The sequence below is a fragment of the Colossoma macropomum genome, unplaced genomic scaffold, assembly GCF_904425465.1.
Source record: "Colossoma macropomum unplaced genomic scaffold, Colossoma_macropomum, whole genome shotgun sequence".
Lineage (NCBI taxonomy): Eukaryota > Metazoa > Chordata > Actinopteri > Characiformes > Serrasalmidae > Colossoma > Colossoma macropomum.
Genome location: NW_023494809.1, coordinates 6,001,231 through 6,022,148, shown reverse-complemented (window position 1 = coordinate 6,022,148; position 20,918 = coordinate 6,001,231). Strand labels below are relative to the sequence as shown.

Here is a 20,918-nt window from a genome sequence, read left to right as displayed (position 1 = left end):
TCAGTTCGTACTAAAAAATCACTTTTTTAAAGTGGAATTTTACAGCTTTTTCTAAATCGCTGATGTGAAGTCGCTGAGTGGTCTGATGTGCAGTGCTGCCCTGTGGAGAAACTCAGCAACTTTTTCATTATTTACAGTATTATTAAAATCCAAAAACCACCAGTGAACCTACGTACATCTTACACGGAATGCTGATGATGGTAAAATAGTGGAAACTTATTTCAGTTGCAGATTATTTTGCCTCACAGCGCCCTGCATGTTCCCCTCCACCATGAATGAATAGATTTTAAAAACATGTTTTAGGACAGAATCTTCTCAAAACTATCATAAAACAGTGTCTCAGTCATCAGGCAGTGTGTTCATAACCATTTTATGTAATAATAACTAATAAATTTAATAACTAATACAGCCCCATTTTCAAAAAGTCGGGATGCTGTGCAGAATGTAAATAAAAACAATGCAATGATGCACAAATCATGTGAACCATACTTTTAAAGGAAAATACTACAAAGACAACATATCAAATGTTGAAACTGAAATTTGTTGTTTTTTGAAAAATATGTGCCCATTTTGAATTTGATGCCAAAAACATGTTCCAAAAAAGTTGGGACGGGGGCCTGTTTACCACTGTGTCTCATCACCTCTTCTTTTAACAACACTCTGTAAGAGTTTGGGAACTGAGGAGACACTGCTGTAGTTTAAGTGAAATGTTTTCCTGTTCTTGTTTGGTACAGGATTTCAGCTGCTCATCAGTTCAGGGTCTCCTTTGTTGCATTTTTCATTTCATAATGCGCAGAATGTTTTCAGTGGTGACAGGTCTGGACTGCAGGCAGGTCAATTTAGCGCCTGGACTCTTTTAATACGGAGCAATGCTGCTGTAATACATGCAGAATGTGGTTTTGCATTGTCTTACTGAAATAATCAAGGCCTTCCCTGAAAAAGACGTCATCTGGATGGCAGCATGTGTTTCCAAAACATGTATATATCGTTCAGCATTAATGGTGCCTTCACAGATGTGCACATCGCCCATGCCATGTGCACTAATGGCCCCTATACCATCATGAATACTGGCTTTTGAACTGTGCACTGATAACAAGCTGGTTGGTCTTTAGACCGGAGGACACAGTGTCCATGATTTCCAAAAAGAATTTAAATTTTTGATTTGTTGGACCACAGGACACTTTTCCACTTCCCTCAGTCCATTTTAAATGAGCTCAGGCCCAGAAAAGGTGGCAGCATTTTGATCCTGTTCATTTATGGTTTCTCCTTTGCATTTAAGAGTTTTAACTTGTATTTGTGGATGCAGCGATGAACTGTTTCCACAGACAGTGGTTTTCAGAAGTGTTTCTGAGCCCATGCAGTGATTTCCACTACAGAATCATGTCTGTTTTTAATGCAGTGCTGCCTGAGGGCCCAAAGATCACGGCCTGCAAATACTGGTTTTTGGTCTTGAACCTTACATACAGAGATTTCTCCAGATTCTCTGAGTTTTTTAATGGGATTATGTACTGTAGATGATAAACAAAAGTTCTTTGCTATTTTATGTTGAGAAACGTTATTCTTGAATTGTTGCACTGTTTGATCATGCAGTCTCTCACAGAGTGGTGAACCTCTCCTCATCTTTACTTCTGAAAGACTGGGATGCTCTTTGTATACCAAATTATTTTATTTATTTATTTATTTATTTTTGGCATTACACAACTTTACCAGCCTTTTGTCGACCCCGTCCCAACTTTTTTTGGAATGTGTTGTTGGCATCAAATTCAAAGTGGGCAAATTTTTCAATAAAATTTCTCAGTTACAACATTTGATATGTTGTCTTTGTACTATTTTCAGTGAAAGTGTTCAAATCATTTGCACATCATTTGTATTTTGATTAAATTTACATTTTTTACAGCGTCCCAAATATTTTGGAAATGAGGTTGTAAATTAATTAGTTAAAATAAAATAAATTAAGCAAACACTGAATCGATGCACGTCAGCCAAAATGGACAAAATGTCTCAAACAAAAATACACAAACATTTAAAAAAAATCAGTGGAATTCCCCTTTAAAGGGTCGTAGTTTTTAAAGGAAAAATATGGGCTGGGTATCGATATAAGGGTCTTATTTCATTTTAATAAGGGAGTTTTTTCGTCTCTCAATAAAAGACGTAACACTGCAGTGTTTATTCCTGAAGAAGGATCACTTGGGGAGAGAGAGAGGGAGTGAGAGAGTGAGGGTTGTATAGAGTGGAGTATCTCTGAGAATGTGACCTTGGACGAGCTGCAGATAGTCAGTCCCAGTGCGCTCTCTCTCTCTCTGTGTGTGTGTGTGTGTGTGTGTGAGTGTGTGTGTGTGTGTGTGTGTGTGGCCCAGTTCTGTCAGAAAGAACACCCTGTTGAGGTCAAACTCTCTGTGGTCTGTATTGTTATAGAAGCTGCACAGATACTGAGAACCGAGAGGAAAGAAATGAAACATTAAAGAAATGAACAAATCAGATCTGAGTCACATTGGGGCAAAAAATCGGATTTGTGCCACTTCAGCCTGGTAATGTGAACGTAGCCTAAGTCAACATTGCTAACGGCTAGTGATGAACGATTGGAACAGATTTTTGCTCCTAACATGCAGTCAGCCAGTTTATTCACTGTGTGTTTACATGCACTCAATAATCTGATCTTAATCAGATTTCTGCAGTTATCTGTTTCAAATGGTCATGTAAACAGCACACTCCAATTAGATCGATGTAAGGTCTAGAAATCTGATTAAGAAATCTGATAAAGAGGCTGGATTTTAGCTCAGTGATCAGATTTCTCAGTGCATGTGAACTCTTACTCTGATTTCTTTCGACTTTCTCAGTCTGAGCATGTGCAAAAACAAACTGTGGTACCGGAAATAAGCGAGCAGTGTTGCTACTTTTGGAGCGACGGTACTGAAAACCGACCACATGCTTGACGAAATGAAAGATGTGAATATTCATCTTCTAGATGATGTTTGTTCATATTTTCAGGTACAGTGGCGCAATGTTTTTTTAAAAAAGCCATGTCATGAAGTTTGAGTTTTACGTTATGTTTGTCGCGTCGTCTTCTGTGAGTTTATTTGCTGGCTCTAAAGCAGAAATCTGATTACTGTCTGATTCATGTAGACCTGGAGTTTCTCTGTCATCTGATTACTCGAGCATGTCAACTCGTTGATCGGATTACTGACAAAATCTTAAAACTTGTGCAGTTATCGGGTTAAGTGCATGTAAACGCACTCATATTCTGTCCGATCTGTGTTGTTTTGAGGTAAATAACCTGAGGCTCGAACGCTGCTGCAACACCTGCACCAAAATATTGTAGCATAATTCTACATTACTCGTTCGGCTAAGTAGCCGGTCGCTGGATTAAAACATGATAAATCTGAAAAACGTTCTGAAAAAATTCTGAATGGGGACTATTTTGCCTCACAACACTCTGCATGTATCTCTCCACCATGAGTGTATTTTAGAAATATATTTAGGACCAAAATCTTCTCAGAACTATTATAAAACAGTGTCTCAGTCATCAGGCAGTGAATTCATAACCATTTCATGTAGGAACTTTCTGTGAGGAGCTTTTAGAAGTGGACGTCTGGTTCCTATCACCACCACTGTGAACAGTTCTGACTCAGTAAGTTTCTCTAGAACAGAGCGTTTCACACCAAACCGCTCTATAAACTGCTATGGGCTGAATTGGGCGGATGTAAGTAAATTGAGTGTGACATCACAAAAACTTAAAGCTGTTTTTTTTCCAGCTTAACTTTCATATACACTCTTTAAAAAGATGTTTTTTCAAGCGTTTTTTCATAAAGACAGTGGTTCTGTATAGAACCATGAGCACTTAGAACCATTTTCATGCTTAAATGGTTCTTCAGATTGATGGAGAATGTTATATATGGTTATATATAGCACCAGAAAGGGTTCTGCTGTTATTACAAGCTTGACATCATAACAGCAGAACCCTTTTTGGTGCTAGATAGGGCCAGTTTCAAAAAGGTTCTATATAGAACCATATACAACACGTTCAGCATTGTCCAGAACCCTTTAAGAATGCAAGTGGTGTTCATGGTTCTATATAGAACTTCTGTCTTTACTGAAGAACCCTTGAAGAAGCGTGTTTAAGTGCGTATGGGCTGCGTGAGCAGTGCGTCTTGTTTACATACTGTTCCAGCCTTTTTTAACAAGAAGGGGAGGAAGTTACAGGTTTCATTGTTATGTGCTCTTAAAGGGATGTTATTAGTGCTTATAACTTCGCAGAACCTTCATTCCGGCCAGCTCTGTAGGCCAAACGGTGTATCGGTCGAGCCCTACGTGTTGGACCCATTCACTAATTGCCAAAGCGTCTGCAGCAGGTGAGTGAGCGGCTGATCCAGGTCTAAGCTCATGCCATCTTTAATTAGGGAGAATCCTCTCAGACCCCCCAGACACACACACACACACACACACACACACACACACACACACACACACACACACACACACACACACACTCTTACGTAAGACTCTTGTAGCTCCGCTGTGAGTGCTCGTGCGAATGTGAGCGTGTGCAGGTGCGGCAGAGTCTTTGGAGTGTTCGTGCTGGATGAATAGGTTAAAGCAGAGAAACAGGTAGATCTTTTCTTTATACCTGTTCTCTCCTTTCTTTTGTCCTCCTCTTTCTCGATTGACGTCAGACCCGGAGTTACAATCCGCGTCCGTGTAACCCACTTAGTGACCGGCTCAGGAAGCACAAAGCTGAGTATCCCTGCTGTCGGAAGAAAACCTCGTATCTCCATTTTTGTTGTTTTTCAGTTATGGACATATTTTGAAAATGCATGCTGGTCTTTACATTGTATGTAAATTTCATGATGAATGGACCAAAGAAACGGTCCAAAATTACTTGGAAAAAAGTTTGGTTCCATTGACTTACATTAAAAGTAAAGTAGGTTTTTTCCTTCTCCTGTAAAGTTACCATTTTGGAGATACAAGATTTTGTTCCAACAACAGCGAAATGTTTGTGTTTTAAGACGTTTTGTCCGATTTTTGCCCAGCGTGCACTGATTTTCAGAGTGTTCGCTTAATTTATTTAATTTATTATATTTTAACTAATTAATTTATGCATTTATCTAAACAATCCACCAATTGTGGGAGTTCCAAGCGAACTGATTTTCCTGCATAATTAAATGGTTAAGATGTAATCAGAGCGGTTCAGAGTGGTTTGGTGTGAAACGCTCCGTTCTAGATAAACTTACAGAGTCAGAACTGTTCACAGTGGTGGTGATAGGAACCAGACGTCCACCTCTAAAAGCTCCCTCACAGAAAGTTCCTACATGAAATGGTTATGAATTCACTGCCTGATGACTGAGACACTGTTTTATGATAGTTTTAGAGAAGATTTTGGACTAAAATGTAGTGGTTTTGCAAAAGCTTCTCTACAGTTACCTATTTCATATCAAACCACTCTGAATGGCCACTTTCTTTCCTTCTTTTTGTTCTTTTACTTTGTCTCTCTCTCTCTGACTCTTTCTGAAGCTTTGTGCTTATAAAGTACGCTCAGTGTCTCTTTGTATAATATAATTTTGTGAGTGGTCGTCGTTGTATTGTGTTCAGACGTTACTGATTTCCAGCTGCAATATTGAGTAAATGAGCAATAAATTAGATTTCAGTCTCTGGTGTTTCAATAAGTGCACCATCAATGAGGGACGTTCAGAGTCCTTTTAAATCATTAAAGCGCTGATATAACATGGAGGCGTCACCCACAGCTGTGCCATCTCTGCTTTTACCTCGTGTTTAATAGCGTGTTATGACGTTTCGGTCTAGATCAAGTTCAGTTTGTGCAAAACATTGATTTTTTTTTCTTTTTAAATTTTAGGAAGGCATGCAGTTTTCTGGCCCTTTTACTTGGAAAGTGCACTGTGATGAGCTTTGCTTTGTGGGCTGTGGGTGTGCACGGGCACTCGAGCGCTCTGTTAACTCCTCCTGGTGCCAGAATTCGAGTGCTTGTCATATTCAATTAAGGAACGTCGAGGAGAGAATTCAGTGAAACTGCATCAAATCTCCCTGCATTACTGGAGCTCTCAGCGCCTTAGCGGCTGTTTTGATTACATTACTGTTCTGGGCTGTTTCTTCTCCTTTGTTCTGCGATTGCAGGAGGAGAACTTTCCCATCAGAAACTTGTCCTTTAAGCTCAGGCCTTTTCTAATGGAGCTCTTCTCTTTAGTGGTGAAAGTGTAAGGCTAAGCTGATTAGGGTAGAGTTTCAGGCTGATGCAGTATCTGTATTTCTGCTTCCTAGTTTAGCGGCGTCAGTCTGTGTGTGATGTTGATGGGCATTTTATCCATATTTACTGTCCGAATGAAAAAACAGTTTCTGTTCATTCAGTCAGAAGAGCATTTGTGAGGTCAGACACTGATGTTGGGCGAGAGGGTCTGCCTCACAATCTCCATGTGTGATGGGGTTGAGGTCAGGGCTCTGTGAGGGCCAGTCAGGTTCTTCCACACCAAACTCACCCAGTCAGGCCTTTATGGAGCTGCTTTGTGCTCTGGGGCTCAGTCATGCTGGAACAGGAAAGGTTCTTCCCCAAACTGTTCCCACAAAGTTGGAAGTGTACAATTGTCCAAAATGTCTTGATTCCCCTTCACTGGAACTAAGGGTTCTAGACCAACCCCTGAAAAACAGCCCCATATCATCATCCCTCCTCCACCAAACTCTACAGCTGGCACAGTGCAGTCAGGCAGGTAACGTTCTCCTGGCATTCGCCAGACCCAGACTCGTCCATCAGACTGACAGATAGAGAAGCTGATTCATCACTTCACAGAATGACGAATGGCAGCACTTTACTCCACTCTATCCGACGCTTGGCACTGTGCTTGGTGATATAAGGCTGCATGCAGCTGCTCGGCCATGGAAACCCTGCCATGAAGCTCCCGGTGCAGTTTCTGTGCTGATGTTGATGCCAGAGGAGGTTTGAACTCTGCAGTTATTGATCAGCAGAGCGTTGGTGACTTTTATGCTCTAAGCTCCTCAGAACTCGCCGACCCGCTCTGTACCTTTACGTGGTCTGATGCTTCGTGGCTGAGCTGCTGTGGTTCATAAACACTTCCACTTTTCAGTAATACCACTCACAGCTGATCGTGGAAAATTAGAAGGGAAGAAATTTCACAGACTGACTTGTTGCAACGGTGGCCTCTTATTACAGGACCACGCTCGAATTCAGTGAGCTCTTTAGAGCGACCCATTCTTTCACTAATGTGTGTAAAGGCAGACTGCATGGCTAGGTGCTTGATTTTATACACCTGTGGCAATGAGACTGAATGAAAAGCCTGAACTGAGTGATTAAGATGTGTCCCAGTATTTTTGTCCATGGTGTGTGAATGAGATGCCTAAATTTATACTGTTATAAACAAGTTTAAATTTTATTTGTTGCAGCAGCTCATGTTAAGCTTATGGTAATAAGAAGTGGTCAGTTTTAGCTCTGCCCATTCAAACTGAGCTTATAAGTAGTGTTTCAGCCTGGGCTGCTTTTTCTGAATGATGCAGCCTATAAGAGTTGAGGTCGTTTGCATATATTAGGAACAGTAACAAAAAGCCTGTTTAATTCTGAGAGATGGAGAAGCTGGAAATGGTCATGTAAAAACGATTTGTGACTGTTTTTTTGATACATAAAACCATATAAACATCTTAAGCGGCTTTAAAGAAACAAATAAAAGGCAGGAATATTGTAAGATAAGACAAGAATAATGCAGGAATTACATGTGGCTTATTTGAATAACCAAATAATATGCCTATCTGACCAAGCCTGCTCCAGTTTCACTGTTGTCACGAAGTGGTTGCTCATCTCTACCCCATAAAACATTAAAGCGCTGATCTATAAATCCTGCCGTGCGGTGCAGTAGCATCCTGGGTATGAGCAAAGATTGGATTATGATGGCTTTATCTTTTTTGGTGTAGCTTATCTCTGAAGTTACAGTATAGGCTAATCCACTAGTGTTCTCCTTTTTCCACAGAGATTATATTTGACTGGCTGACTGAGTCTCTAAAATCCGGGCAGAATATTGTATTGCAGTTTGCTGTGACATGTTTGGCCTGTGAAATGACAAAACCCATCAGCGCACATGTGATCTTTCCCTGTTACACGGTTTAAAAATAGCACTGCATCTGTGTTTTCAGGACAGAATATTAGTATAAAAATAATTAATGAACATTTCTGATTGGATGCTGACGCCAAGTAGTGAGAGAGAGGCTTGGCGACTGACGTTTGTCTGTGTTTGTTTGTTTCCAGCTTGCTGAGTGTCAACCCCAGAGTGAAGATGAGACCATGGTTCCTGTACTAACGTCAAAAAAAGCCAGTGAACTACCTGTGAACGAAGTCGCGTGTGCACTGCAGGTAATGAGAGTGATAGGGAGTGGGCAGTGGGGGGTATAAACCTCCCACCTCTATACAATTCGATTTGATTATAGTGCAGCTTTAAGAGACCTTCTCTTCTGTTTTTCAGTACAGGAAAATGAACAGCACAAACTTTAATTATTTATTTATTTATTTATTTATTTATTATAACTATAATAGGGGTGTTACAGTGCATTGTATCATCTTGTGTTGTTGTATCATGGCTGGTGTGTTAGCTCTTAGCTAATGCATTAACTCATGGCCTTCTCAGTCAGTCAGTGCAGCTAGAAGAAAACTGTTGAACAATTTGCAGCTGTAGTTTTTAATCTGGGATATTTCCAGTTTTGTTTGTGAGGTAATGTTCAAAAATGAGTATAATTTTGATAGCTTTAGCAGCACCACATCTTTCCAAACTACTGTAAATATAGCTTCATTGTGCAGCTCAACAGGCTTGGAGGAATTCTGTCATGTCAGCTAATTGTTAGTGGTGGGGGGAGAGGAAAGGACCACTGACGCCACTTGGGAGACCCTGACACATGATGTTACATCATAAAGCACAGCTTTTAGGCCCGATCCCATTTCATATTTTCACCCCATCCCTTGTTTTCGAATGGTTGAAGTCTTCTCTCTGAAATGGGACCCTCAAATAAAAAGAGCATTACTTCTGTAGGCGACCCTGCCAGTCTGCAGTGACAGCAGAGGAGGGTAAAGTTCAGCTCCTCACTGCTGGGCTTTAGTTACATTTAGGGCATCATATGACTTCAAAGAGGGGGCAATTATTTATTATCACCCACCCCTAATTCTTCAGTGATACGAAGCCGAAGTCAGATATTCCCCAGCTTCTTGTTCAAATTTTCCCGTTCCACCTTAAATGGAGCAGCAGTTCTGATGTCTGAGGCGCCAGAATGTAACTGCTGCACCATTTAAGGTGGAACAGGGAAATTTAGCTACCCAGCTACCGAGACATCAGCTACTACTAGCGATTTTTTTTTTGTGCTTGTTATGAAGAAAAGGACCATAATACACTGAAACGACATTAGACTAAGATAATACAGTGGTTATAGTCATTTTTAACGGAGAAAATTCTCACGTTTGTGGGTTTCTTTGGTCTCTCGTTCTCCATCTTGTCGTTTTTTTTTCTTTTTTTTTCTCATATCTCTCTGTTTGGAGTCTCTGAAAAATCTCCGTTTGGAGGGTCATGTAGCCCCAACACTTCACCCTCCCCCTCTATCTCAACAAGAATCAGGACACCCTACCCCTAGACCTAGACATGAACACACAAAACAGGGGTAGTGCTAAGTGGTGGGGGCGAGGGGTGAAATGGGATTGGGGCTTAGTTTGCTGTTTCTGTGCTGCTAAGAAACCCAGCTGAGTGGATCAGACTAAACTCATCAGTCCTGAAGTCTCAGATGTAGAGCAAATTAACACATTAACATATTAAAATGAACATACTAACATCAGGCACGTTTTCAAATATTGCTGCTTTTGCTATAATGTATAATGTGCTAAATCAAAACAACACCATAGTTTCTGAACCTTTGTTTGTTTGTAGCCATACTGGTTTAGAATATAAGTAGAAATGATGTATGTGTTGCACCTAAACATGTCTTAAGCGATTCACTTCTCAGAGGGGTTTAAGGCCTCGTCTTACTGAGTCGCCACCCTTTTTCATTGTTTCGTGAAAAGATAAATACATAGTCACCAAACAGGAAATCTAAATTACTTCGACATCCTGAGCTCGTAACCTGAACTGTGTGCGGGTTTTATAATGTGCACTGATCTGATAAATAGCGTGGCGAGGCTGCTGCGCCGGCCTGCTGATATTTCACCACTGATCAGTTGTGTCACGAGCAGATATAATCTCTGAGAGATGCTGTAGTTGTTTGTCTGAGTTTGTTAGACACTTTTTGCAGTTTGGGCAAGTGTTACTGCGCTGTCAGAATATAACTTGAATATTATCTGATCTGTAATCTGTACTAACTGCTGTTAGTAGCTGTTACTAGCAGCTGTTAATTTCAGTTCATTATATGCAGTATTAACATTTTGGCTAGACTTAGTTTAGGAGGTCTGAAATAGGAAAAAATGGAAAGAAAAATGAGGTACTTTGCATTTTGTTGCCATATGGCAACAGCATACAACAACGGAGCAGCAATCTGCAATGTATGCAGTGGGAATAAATCATCCAGGAATGAAGGCATGAAAAAAATGTGCATAACAACCATTTAAGTATGAAGGAGCTGCATGAATAAATTGTATTAATAATTAATAATTGTATTAATATCATATTCGATTGTAAACATGATGAAATGGCAGTGTTCGAGTGTTTTTTTACTCCATTGTGTGCACTGCAGATTGCAGCTCCATTGTCACATCCTGCTGCCACAAGGCAGCAATTATATTGTGGCATTTTATTTAAAATCCTTAAAACCTGAGTGGATTGTAGTTCTGAAATGGAAGTTATAACTACACACTGGTCGTGTTTACACTTTTTTTTCTTGACTATGTCTATAAATATTAGTTATACACACTTTTGAGGAGGCTTCAGACACTGAACCTCACCCTGTGATGTGTGTACAAAAAAATAAGTACAGACTGTAACAGGAAGCTAGCAGATCAGATATATCAGATTCTATAGAACAGAATGTCATTGTTGCCAAATGCCAACACTATGCAGTGAAAGAGTAAAAGCATTTCTTAAAAACCTGGTTCTAAAACTAAGTTGTGAGGCTATGCGCTAATTAAAACAAAAAGCAGCGATTAGTGAAATTAATGCAGGTCCTTCGTTGTTGTGTTTTGCACACGTTTTCAAAGGGAGACGGTTCCAGACTGCAGGCAGGTCAGTCTAGCACCTACTCTCTGATTATGCAGCCGTGCTGTTGTAACACTTGCAGAATGTTTCTTGCTGTTGTCGTGGTGAAATAAGCAGGGATGTCCCTGAAAAAGACGATGTCTGAAAGGCAGCATATGTTGCCCAAAATGTGTTCAGTGTTACCAGTGCTGTCATAGATGTGCAGGTCACCCACTAACGCCCCCGCATTATGACAGACACTGGATTTTGTACTTCATGCTGGTAACAATCTGGATAGTTTTCTTCTTAATCTGATGATTAAAATTGCAGTAAGTGTACAGAACACATACAAAGAGCAGTATAGTGAGCAGTTATTTAAATTTAAATACAAGCAGTTCAACCTGACGCTAACGGGAAATCTGATTTTCCATGCTTTTATTTTTAGTATTAAAGTTTGATGTAATATGTAAACACTGTTAGTTTCAAAACATGCCATTTACTTTGGTTACCACCCATTCCATATTTGGAAACTAGCTGAAATTCCTGCTTTCATATGTAGTACTGAAATCCGATACGTATCCGATCTGCGGCGATGCGACTCGGTCTGAACAGCCAGATAGCAGTTCATGCAACTTGTATGTCAATCCAACTTAACATTCGTCAGAATTTCTGCTGCTGAGATCTCAAACATTTAGGCTGATGATTCTGCACCAAAAATAAGAAGAAACTCATCCAAAACCCTCCGTGTTCGCGGCCGCAGGAGAACGAGGCTGCAGCGTCAAAGAACAGTTAAAAGTCTGAAAGCGAAGTTTAAAGAATCCGAGGACGCGAACCAAAGAAGTGACCGCGCCCTTTTTAACGGCTCGAACACATTCAGAGTGACGAGCCCAGCTGTCAGTCAGTGAAGCTTCATGATGGCTCCTGTGATGCTGGTGAAGATGAAGCTGATCCTCCGGGAGCGACTGGCGTTCGTTGGAAATTGATTGTTTACCTCTGGATGAGCCGTGAAGCAGCACGACGCTCTGTTCTTTTGCGCATGCGGGTCAGTTTAGGAGCTGATCTGTTCAGACTGATGATACAGATCACATTTAAAAGACAATCTGAACAGACAAACAAAAAAATTGGATTTGGTGAGAAGATCGGATTTGGTGAGAAGATCAGATTTGGGCCACTCTTACCTGCTGTGTGAACGCAGTCTTTGTAACACAAGCAACAGCAACACAAAAAGCCAGTTAATTCTAAGGGATAAAGAGAAGTTGTGTAAATGTGGTGAGAGGAGAAGAAGCAGTGCTGTAAGTTCACTGGATTTTCTCACTTTACTGATGCTGGTTATTCATTCTTCCTCTACACAGTGATCCACCGTCCACTTATTACTGTTTGAAGGCTGTGGTTTGTTGTCGTGTCTGGAGACAAGCTGAGCTGTTTTGTTAGACTCAAACAGTAAAGGACACTGAGTGTGTGAAGGCTACCGCTTCGGTTGCTATGCGATATGTTGTGGTCAGCATCGTCTGACCTACAGGTCAAAACAGTGCGTAGTCGGCAGGCTCGGAGGAAGGACGATTACCCGACCCATAGAATCAAACAGGACACCGCGCACAGAAACACAGTCGCCTTGGGTCTGATTTTTAATAACAGGAGCTGTGATCTGGAGCAGTGATGGCTGTTTTAAACATTTTTACTATTCACACATACGTATTCTTAAACTAATAGGGTCTGAACACCGTAACTAGAAAATATTTACTATTTTTATGAAAATAAAATGAAGATTTAACATTTTATAAAATTATAATTGGGCATGCAGCTAGTCAGCTATTCAGTACCTGATGGTCCCACTGATTTTATTGATTTACCTTTTGTGTTTTACTCTGATTTAGTAAATAATCTAAGTTTTATGCTGATTAAGTGCTTTATTTTTGTGATTTTGGCTGATGAAGCAATTTATCTTTACAGTTTAGGCAGATTTTGTGTTTGAAATGATTATCTTTGCTTTTTAGGCTGATTTTAATGATCCATCTTTGTGTTTTAGGCTGATTTAGAGGTTCATCTTTGTGTTTTTGACTGTTTTAGTGATCCATCTTTGTGTTTTAGACTGATTTTTAGTGATCCATCTTTGTGTTTTAGGCTGATTTTAGTGATCCATCTTTGGGTTTTAGGCTGATTTAGTGATCCGTCTTTGGGTTTTAGACTGATTTGCCGATGCATGTTTATGTTTAGTGGTTTATCTTTTAGTTTTAGGATGATTTTAAGGTGTCTCTTATTTATCATATTACCAGCTGTCCTACAGAACAATAATTTACAGCTTTACAAATGTATTATGTTTTAGTTTGCAGCATTTCCATGTACAGCTGCATCCTTTTGGCATGTTCTCTGCAGTTCTGCACCACACTCAGACTTAAAATTAAAAAGATAATTCAACATTTATTCTGTCTTTATTCCAACATGTTCCTGCCTTCTTTGAATACCTGCCAAAGTAAATGAAAGCTAAGGCTGAGTGTCTGTGTGTATGATGGTGCACCCCTACTGTAATGTAACGTTCTCTCCGAGTGATGTTATTTGGCGAATTTGCTCTGCTCCTCTGAGATTCTGCTTTCTTCATTATTATTTCTCTAAAATCCATGGAGATGAGCTAATGGATTTATTAGCTTTATCTGTGCTAATGGATTTATTATCTGTCTCCGCGGCTACAGAAACCTTGTCAACGGTTGCAGTTAGTATCAGTTGTCATGGTTACAATTCAGAAGGCGTTATTTTGGGAAAGCTGTGTTTCTCTGAGGTAATATTCTCTAATATGCTCTCCTCTCTGCCCCCTCCCTCCACCCTCTCCTCTGCTGTCCTCCCCTGCCGACTGTTTCATTAGGCCGACCTGCAGTTTGGCCTTTCTCACGACGAGGTGAGCCGTCGCCGTGCCTACCATGGCTGGAACGAGTTTGACATCAGCGAGGACGAGCCGCTCTGGAAGAAGTACATCTCTCAGGTGAGACACAGATGTCCAGGAAGACCCTGGCAGTGATCTCCGGCTGTGTCCGAGACATACAGCACTCTGAGGCAGGAAAGCACTCAGTGTTTTCTGAATCTAACGTCTGTGTAAAATGCTGCCTGCTCAGGTTCCTCCGTTCGCCTGGTTTTTGAAGGCAGCGTAGATGTTTCACTGCCTTACATATCCCATAATCCTTTGGTTAAAAAAATTGCAGAAAACATCACTCACACTGGGGACAAAGCTACTCTCTAAGACACTAAAGCTACGTCCACATTACACGCCTCATTGCTCAAATCCGATCTCTCTGACACGATGGTTCACACTCGTTTAGGTAAGTGACTCAACTCTGTCATTAATGTGACGAACCGGCGTCCTGAAATGACCCTCATGAGCTCATCCTGCTCAGTAACGTCACGTGAATGAATCACGTTCATCATCAGCACAAACTAACGAGCTTCGCTGAGAAGATCATTAACTCTGATCAGCTCTCAGCTTCATTATTAGAGCGAGACGAAGGAGAAAAAGGTGAGATGAGCTGCTTTTCCACCGTTTACAGGCTTTAATTCTGTACGGCGCTGCTGCCATGGTAACGCTGAATGATGGTCACGCGAAGTTGAAAAGAAGCACATGAATTCAGATCTGAGCGTCACATTAAGTTCGCATGGGCACGGATCGGATACGTATCTGATCTAGAACCACATATGAAAGTGGCTCAGGTCAGATTTGAAAAGATCAGATTTGTGTCCACACAGCTCTGAAAACATCAGATCTGAGTCACATGAGGGCAAAAAATCTGGTTTGTGCCACTCTAACCTGATAAAGTGAACGTAGCCTGACATATGACACAGTCCAACTTTCCAGTAATGTTCTGGAGTCTTAAGCAGGGGTTATCCACAAAGTGGTGGTTCCAGTGAAGCAGACGCACACCTGATTCTGCTTGTTTAACCAGTTGGTCTTGGTCTTCTGATAGTTTATTAGATATGTGGTTTGCTCCTACTTGGTTGAAGCAAAACCTGCAGTTACACAGGCCATTTTCCCCAACAATGTGTTTGGTAATTTTAACAACATTCACATACATTTACACACACACCAAAGAATGTATATATCTATATGTGAACTCAAAAAGATGCAGAAATCTCCAGTATAACAACTAGATTTAACACACACACAATCCACCCTCCCAAAAAAAGAAAAAATCGTTGAGGATCGTACTAGGGTAGTGCAAATTGAGTACATCTTGCATCAATGTACAAGCGATGAAAAATAGAATTAAAAATTTAGTAAGCTGAATAAGATACACTGTGATGGAGGATTCAAACCATATTTTTGATAGTCTTTTTTGGCTGCTGCCTTTTTTGATGAGTAGAAAGCAATTCTGCAGAGTCATCAAGTAAAAGGAAAGTCCAGGGATCGTTGTGTACAGTTTTTACCAAAATGTTAGAGAGACTAATACACCTACAGCGATCAGCCATAACATTATGACCACCTCCTTGTTTCTATGCTCATTGTCCATTTTATCAGCTCCACTTACTGTATAGGTGCACTTTGTAGTTCTACAGTTACAGACTGTAGTCCATCTGTTTCTCTGATACTTTGTTAGCCCCCTTTTACCCTGTTCTTCAGTGGTCAGGACCCCCATGGACCCTCACAGAGCAGGTACTATTTGGGTGGTGGATCATTCTCAGCACTGCAGTAACACTGACGTGGGGGTAGTGTGTTGGTATGTGTTGTGCTGGTCTGAGTGGATCAGACACAGCAGTGCTGCTGGAGTTTTTAAACACCTCAGTGTCGCTGCTGGACTGAGAATAGTCCACCAACCAAAAGTATCCAGCCAACAGCGTCCTGTGGGCAGCATCCTGTGACCACTGATGAAGGACTAGAGGATGACCAGCACAAACTGTGCAGCAGCAGATGAGCTATCGTCTCTGACTTTACATCTACAAGGTGGACTGACAAGGTAGGAGTGTCTAATAGAGTGGACAGTGAGTGGACAGTGTTTAAAAACTCCAGCAGCACTGCTGTGTCTGATCCACTCATACCAGCGCAACATACACCAACACACCACCACCACGTCAGTGTTACTGCAGTGCTGAGAATGATCCACCACACAAATAGTAGCTGCTCTGTGAGGGTCTAGTGCTAGCCTCTAGTGTTAGAGGCTAGTTTGCATTTTTTTCCCCCTTTACGACAATTTTTCCGCAATCAGAAGCTAATTTTCAAGTGGGGAGTAGAGGTCTATGCAGGACCCCATACCACCCCCCCCAACCCCCAAACAACATTTCATCCCTCTCTCAAATAAATCTGCGCGGTTTGTCCTGCTCACACCCACAGTTGTGTATAGCTGGTTTACGTCTGCGTTAGTCATGTAGTCATGACTGAAAATGACCGCAGTAGGTCAGACTTGCCTTTATTCAGCTTAATTGTCGTGTATTCTCCTTTATTAAGAGCTCTTTTCACAGCTGGGACCATCTGACTGTGAAGACTCTGTAGTTTCTGTAGCCTACAAGACAACAGTTCACGTGATTTACTTGTTCACATGATTGGCTGATTCTGTTCAGAACTAGTTCAGACCTTCTAGAAAGAATATATTGATTAATGTTCATTATTTTGCTGTAGGATATGATTTATATATGCCAGTTACTAAGTGAAGGCTATCATTAAATTTGGACTGTTGATTAATTTGTGGGATTTCTCTGCACATACGTGGTGTTGTCCTACTCTCGCCCACACTGGCCTGGTTAACTGCCCGCACCCGCACATGACACTGAAAATTAGCCCTTTACCACAAGATGATGTGGTGGGTCCTGCCAGTCGCCCGCAGCAATGCAGACCTCTAGTGGGGAGTTTGACTGCGTGGATTATCTGTTGGTGTGAAAATAGAAATGAGTTATTAGCCTTGCCATCGCACTCCAGAGTGATTAGAGGATCTTTTCAAGTATCTGATTATTACAACTAAAGAAACAACGCAGTGAGAGACGGTCTGAAACATAACTGCCCAAGGGACTCGAGGTGTGTGGGTTCTGACACTGACGTACTGTTATCTACAAAAATGGACAAACGTAATTCGTGCATCTCTAATGTTTCTCTGTACTTTCTGTGCCTTTGTTCTTCTCCTGCGAGGTAGTTTTTGTGAGTTATTTCTCAGAATATTGTTGCCGAATTGTAACAGGATGTTTGTAGAACGTTCTGCACGCTTCGCTCTGGTCATATGTGCGTGTTTTGTGGTCACTGTAGGGCTCAGCTTTGCCCACAGTGTCTGCTGTGCTACACAGGCCTGCAGCAGGCTGCTAAAAGTGGAGCAGCAGTGTACAGCGCTTTGGGACGAGCTGTGCTTCGTCAGGGTCACTGAGACGTTACCACAACCAGCAGGCTTTAGTTAGAGCCTCATAGAGAGAACGGCAATGGAGAGAAAGCAGCGCTGCAGCCACGGTGGCCATGATGCGGTTAATACATTCAATTAAAAATAAAATAATAGGCTAAAAGTAATCACAACACACTGTTAGAGCCCAGATGTGTTGAATCTATACTTTGATATAAAGCAGGGCTATCTAACTAAAACCTGTGAAGGTCCAGTTATATCAAATTTCTTGATTAGAAAGGCCCAGAAAAACAAATATAAGTGAATAACGACAACAGTGACCTTTTAAATGCTTAACTATTAGTGACCAGCTAACTAATAAAATAAAACAAGACTCATCAAATATATTTTGATAAATAATATAGAATACATTCAGACTTTTATGGATAATAGAACCTCACAATTTAAAAAGAAACTAACAAATCCAGCGTTCAAGAAAGCTCCGCCCCTCAGCGCTACAGAACTGGAGTTTCATGTCAGTCTGTGTTTGTGGGTTTGATTGTTTATTTAATTATTTATTTTGATTTAATTGACAGTTAAAAGTTGTCAATTAGTTATTAAATCACAGCATAAGAAAAACTGTTGGAGGCTTTTTAATTTGAGACCATATAAAGTTGGTTATATTGATTTATTTTGTTATTGAAACCTTTAATTACTTAAAACTGGCATCGGTGACAGTTTGTGTATCGGCCCTGAGTGATGTCTGCTGGTTTTAATTCATTGTTTATTTCATTGTTTTTCTTCATATTTTCCTTTTAAGGGTTTTGTTCTGTTGCTGTTCATATCAAAAGGCCAAAGCTTTATCCTCTCTCTCTCTCTCTCTCTCTCTCTCTCTCTCTCTCTCTCTCTCTCTCTCTCTCTCTCTCTCTCTCTCTCTCTCTCTAGTTTAAAGATCCTCTCATCATGCTGCTGCTGGCGTCTGCTGTCATTAGCGTGCTGATGCATCAGTTTGATGATGCCGTCAGTATCACTGTGGTGAGTTTCTCCTCCATTCATTCTTTCTCCAGGTCTCTCTCTCTTTCTCCCCACTAACAGCATCTCTTCTCTTCTGCAGGCCATTATTATTGTCGTCACCGTGGCCTTCGTGCAGGTAAGACCTCCTCGCTCTCAGGACTGATTTCATTCAGAAATGTGCTGCAGTCTTACTGACATGAAGCACAGACTCTCAGCTTTTTTGACAATAGGCCTTTTCATTAAGACTTTATTAGTAGTGGTCTGGAGGCTTTTTTAAATAATTTAATATTTTTCCTCTGCACTCAAATGTCCAAAACCTGTCAGAGGGGCTGATAAAGTTAAATCAGTGAGATTTAGCTGAAATCCTTTAAGCCCACAGGCAGTTTGACGGTGAACGCACGGTCTGTGTTTGTGTTTTGTTTGTTTACGTCTTGTACTTGTCAGGAATATCGCTCAGAGAAGTCTCTGGAGGAGCTGGGGAAGCTGGTGCCTCCAGAATGCCACTGGTGAGTCCTAGTCTTTCATTTATGTTTTTTTTTTTCTCTCCATCCTTCACTCTGATTTTGTCTTACTCTTGCTGCAGGCCTTTCACTTATATAAGAGCAGCTAATCTAACTTCATACTCGGAGCGTTAATCGACTCACCTGCACCTCAGAAAAGCATAAAAGACCTTCAGAACATATGGAGAGAAAGGGAGACAGGATGTAATTTCCACTTCAAACATTTCAAACATTGACATCCTCAGATTAGCACTTCAAACCCAGGCCGTGGCTCAGCCTCCGGTCCTGCCCTCCCACTTTCAGCCCAGACACGCACACCCAACGACCTCAGCACACTCTCACACAGTGTTTCATCAGGTTTCAAAACAAAAAAGGGATATTTTTAGCTCACGTTTGGATTGTGCTTGAGCCGTACACTTGCCCACTTCAGAAAAACCTACTTCCACTTGCTGGCCACTTTATTAGAAACACCTACCTTTTGTGTTATGTTTATGGCTTTTGGCAGACACACTTATTCAGAGCGATTTACAGTTTGATCGATTTACACAGGTAGGTGAAGGTAGTGTTAGAAGTCTTGCCCAAGGATGCTAATTGGTATAGTGTAGGGCGCTTGCCCTGGCAAGGGATCTAACCTAGCCTGTGGCATGGAGGGCAGGGGTGTTACCCACTACTTTATACCTACCTTGTACCTCCACTCAGTGGCCACTTTATTAGAAACACCCACCTTGTACTTCCACTAAAGTCCTTATAGAAAAGCCTGTCCACTGAAAGTCTCAAACCCATTTCTTATTTTTTAACCCTACTACTTGTTTTCGAGTGTCATCTTGGTAGTGGTTGAAGTCTTCCCTCTGAAATGGGACCCTCAAATAAAAAGAGCATTACTTCATTAACAGCTACCAGCGCTGCTCTGTAGGCGACCCTGCCAGTCTGCAGTGACAGCAGAGGAGGGTGAAGTTCAGCTCCTCACTGCTGGGCTTTAGTCACATTTAGGAAAGAGGGCATAATAATTATATACTATTACCCACCCCTAATTCTTCAGTGATATGAAGCTGAAGTCAGATATTCGCCAGATTCTTGTTTGAATTTTCCCGTTCCACCTTAAATAGAGCAGCAGTTATGACCATTTAGAGTGGAGCAGGAAATTTTGCTAGGTATCGATACATTAGCATACTACTAGTGAGTTTTTTTTTTTTTATTTTTTTTTATGCGTGTTATGAAGAAAAGGATCATAATACACTGAAATGACAGTCTAAGATAATAAGATGGTTATCATAATTATTAATAGTGAAAGGGCATTATTAATAATTATTAATAGTGAAGAAATGTGGGTTTCTTTGGTCGCTTGTGCCGATTTTTCTTGCTCTCAAGTTTGGAGTGTCTCTGAAACCCTCCATGACCTTGGAGGGTCATGTAGCCCTACCCCTCTATTGCAACAACAGTCGGGACACCCTACACCTAGACGTGAAGTGCAAAACGGAGGGGTAGGGCTAAGTGGTAGGGGCGAGGGGTGAAATGGGACTGGGCCAAAATCTGTCTTCTCATCTCGTCAGTATGTTGTACCTTTTGGCTCCGATAACGCACACAACAAGTTCTGGCTACTGCACATGCACATATCTCCACAACGAGGGGGACTTTTCCCGCTTGCGGCTTAACCAGCAAGCTGATTTGCCTCATCTTATTGGAGGGTGGGATTTTCTCCATAAACAGACGCCATGCATGAGACAAGCTTTCCTATTCATTTCCTGTTTGGCTGGTGGTCCATTCCCAGCATGGCAGTGACACTGACATGATTGTGTGTGGGTACGTGTGGGGGGGGTGTGTGGGTTTTACACACATCACTCTCACTGCTAGGCTGAGAGTGGACCACCCATCCGGCCATCCAGCAGCAGCGCTGTGGTCAGAAACTGACCACTGATGAAGGACAGCACAACCGACAGTCTCTAACTGCACAGCGAGAGGTTTCTGATAAAGTGGCCGGT

At 41.3% G+C, this 20,918-nt stretch overlaps 1 protein-coding gene across 3 annotated transcripts in view; it reads left to right on the top strand.

Moving 5' to 3' along the window:
* atp2c1 (ATPase secretory pathway Ca2+ transporting 1) overlaps window positions 1-20,918 on the top strand; it is a 71,072-nt gene that overhangs the window by 20,778 nt on the left and 29,376 nt on the right. For all 3 annotated transcript variants that reach the window (XM_036558467.1, XM_036558468.1, XM_036558469.1), the window contains exons 2-6: window positions 8,258-8,362; window positions 14,008-14,124; window positions 18,371-18,460; window positions 18,540-18,575; window positions 18,884-18,945. In XM_036558467.1, coding sequence (XP_036414360.1) covers window positions 8,258-8,362; window positions 14,008-14,124; window positions 18,371-18,460; window positions 18,540-18,575; window positions 18,884-18,945 — 410 coding nt within the window. The remainder of the gene's footprint in view (window positions 1-8,257; window positions 8,363-14,007; window positions 14,125-18,370; window positions 18,461-18,539; window positions 18,576-18,883; window positions 18,946-20,918) is intronic.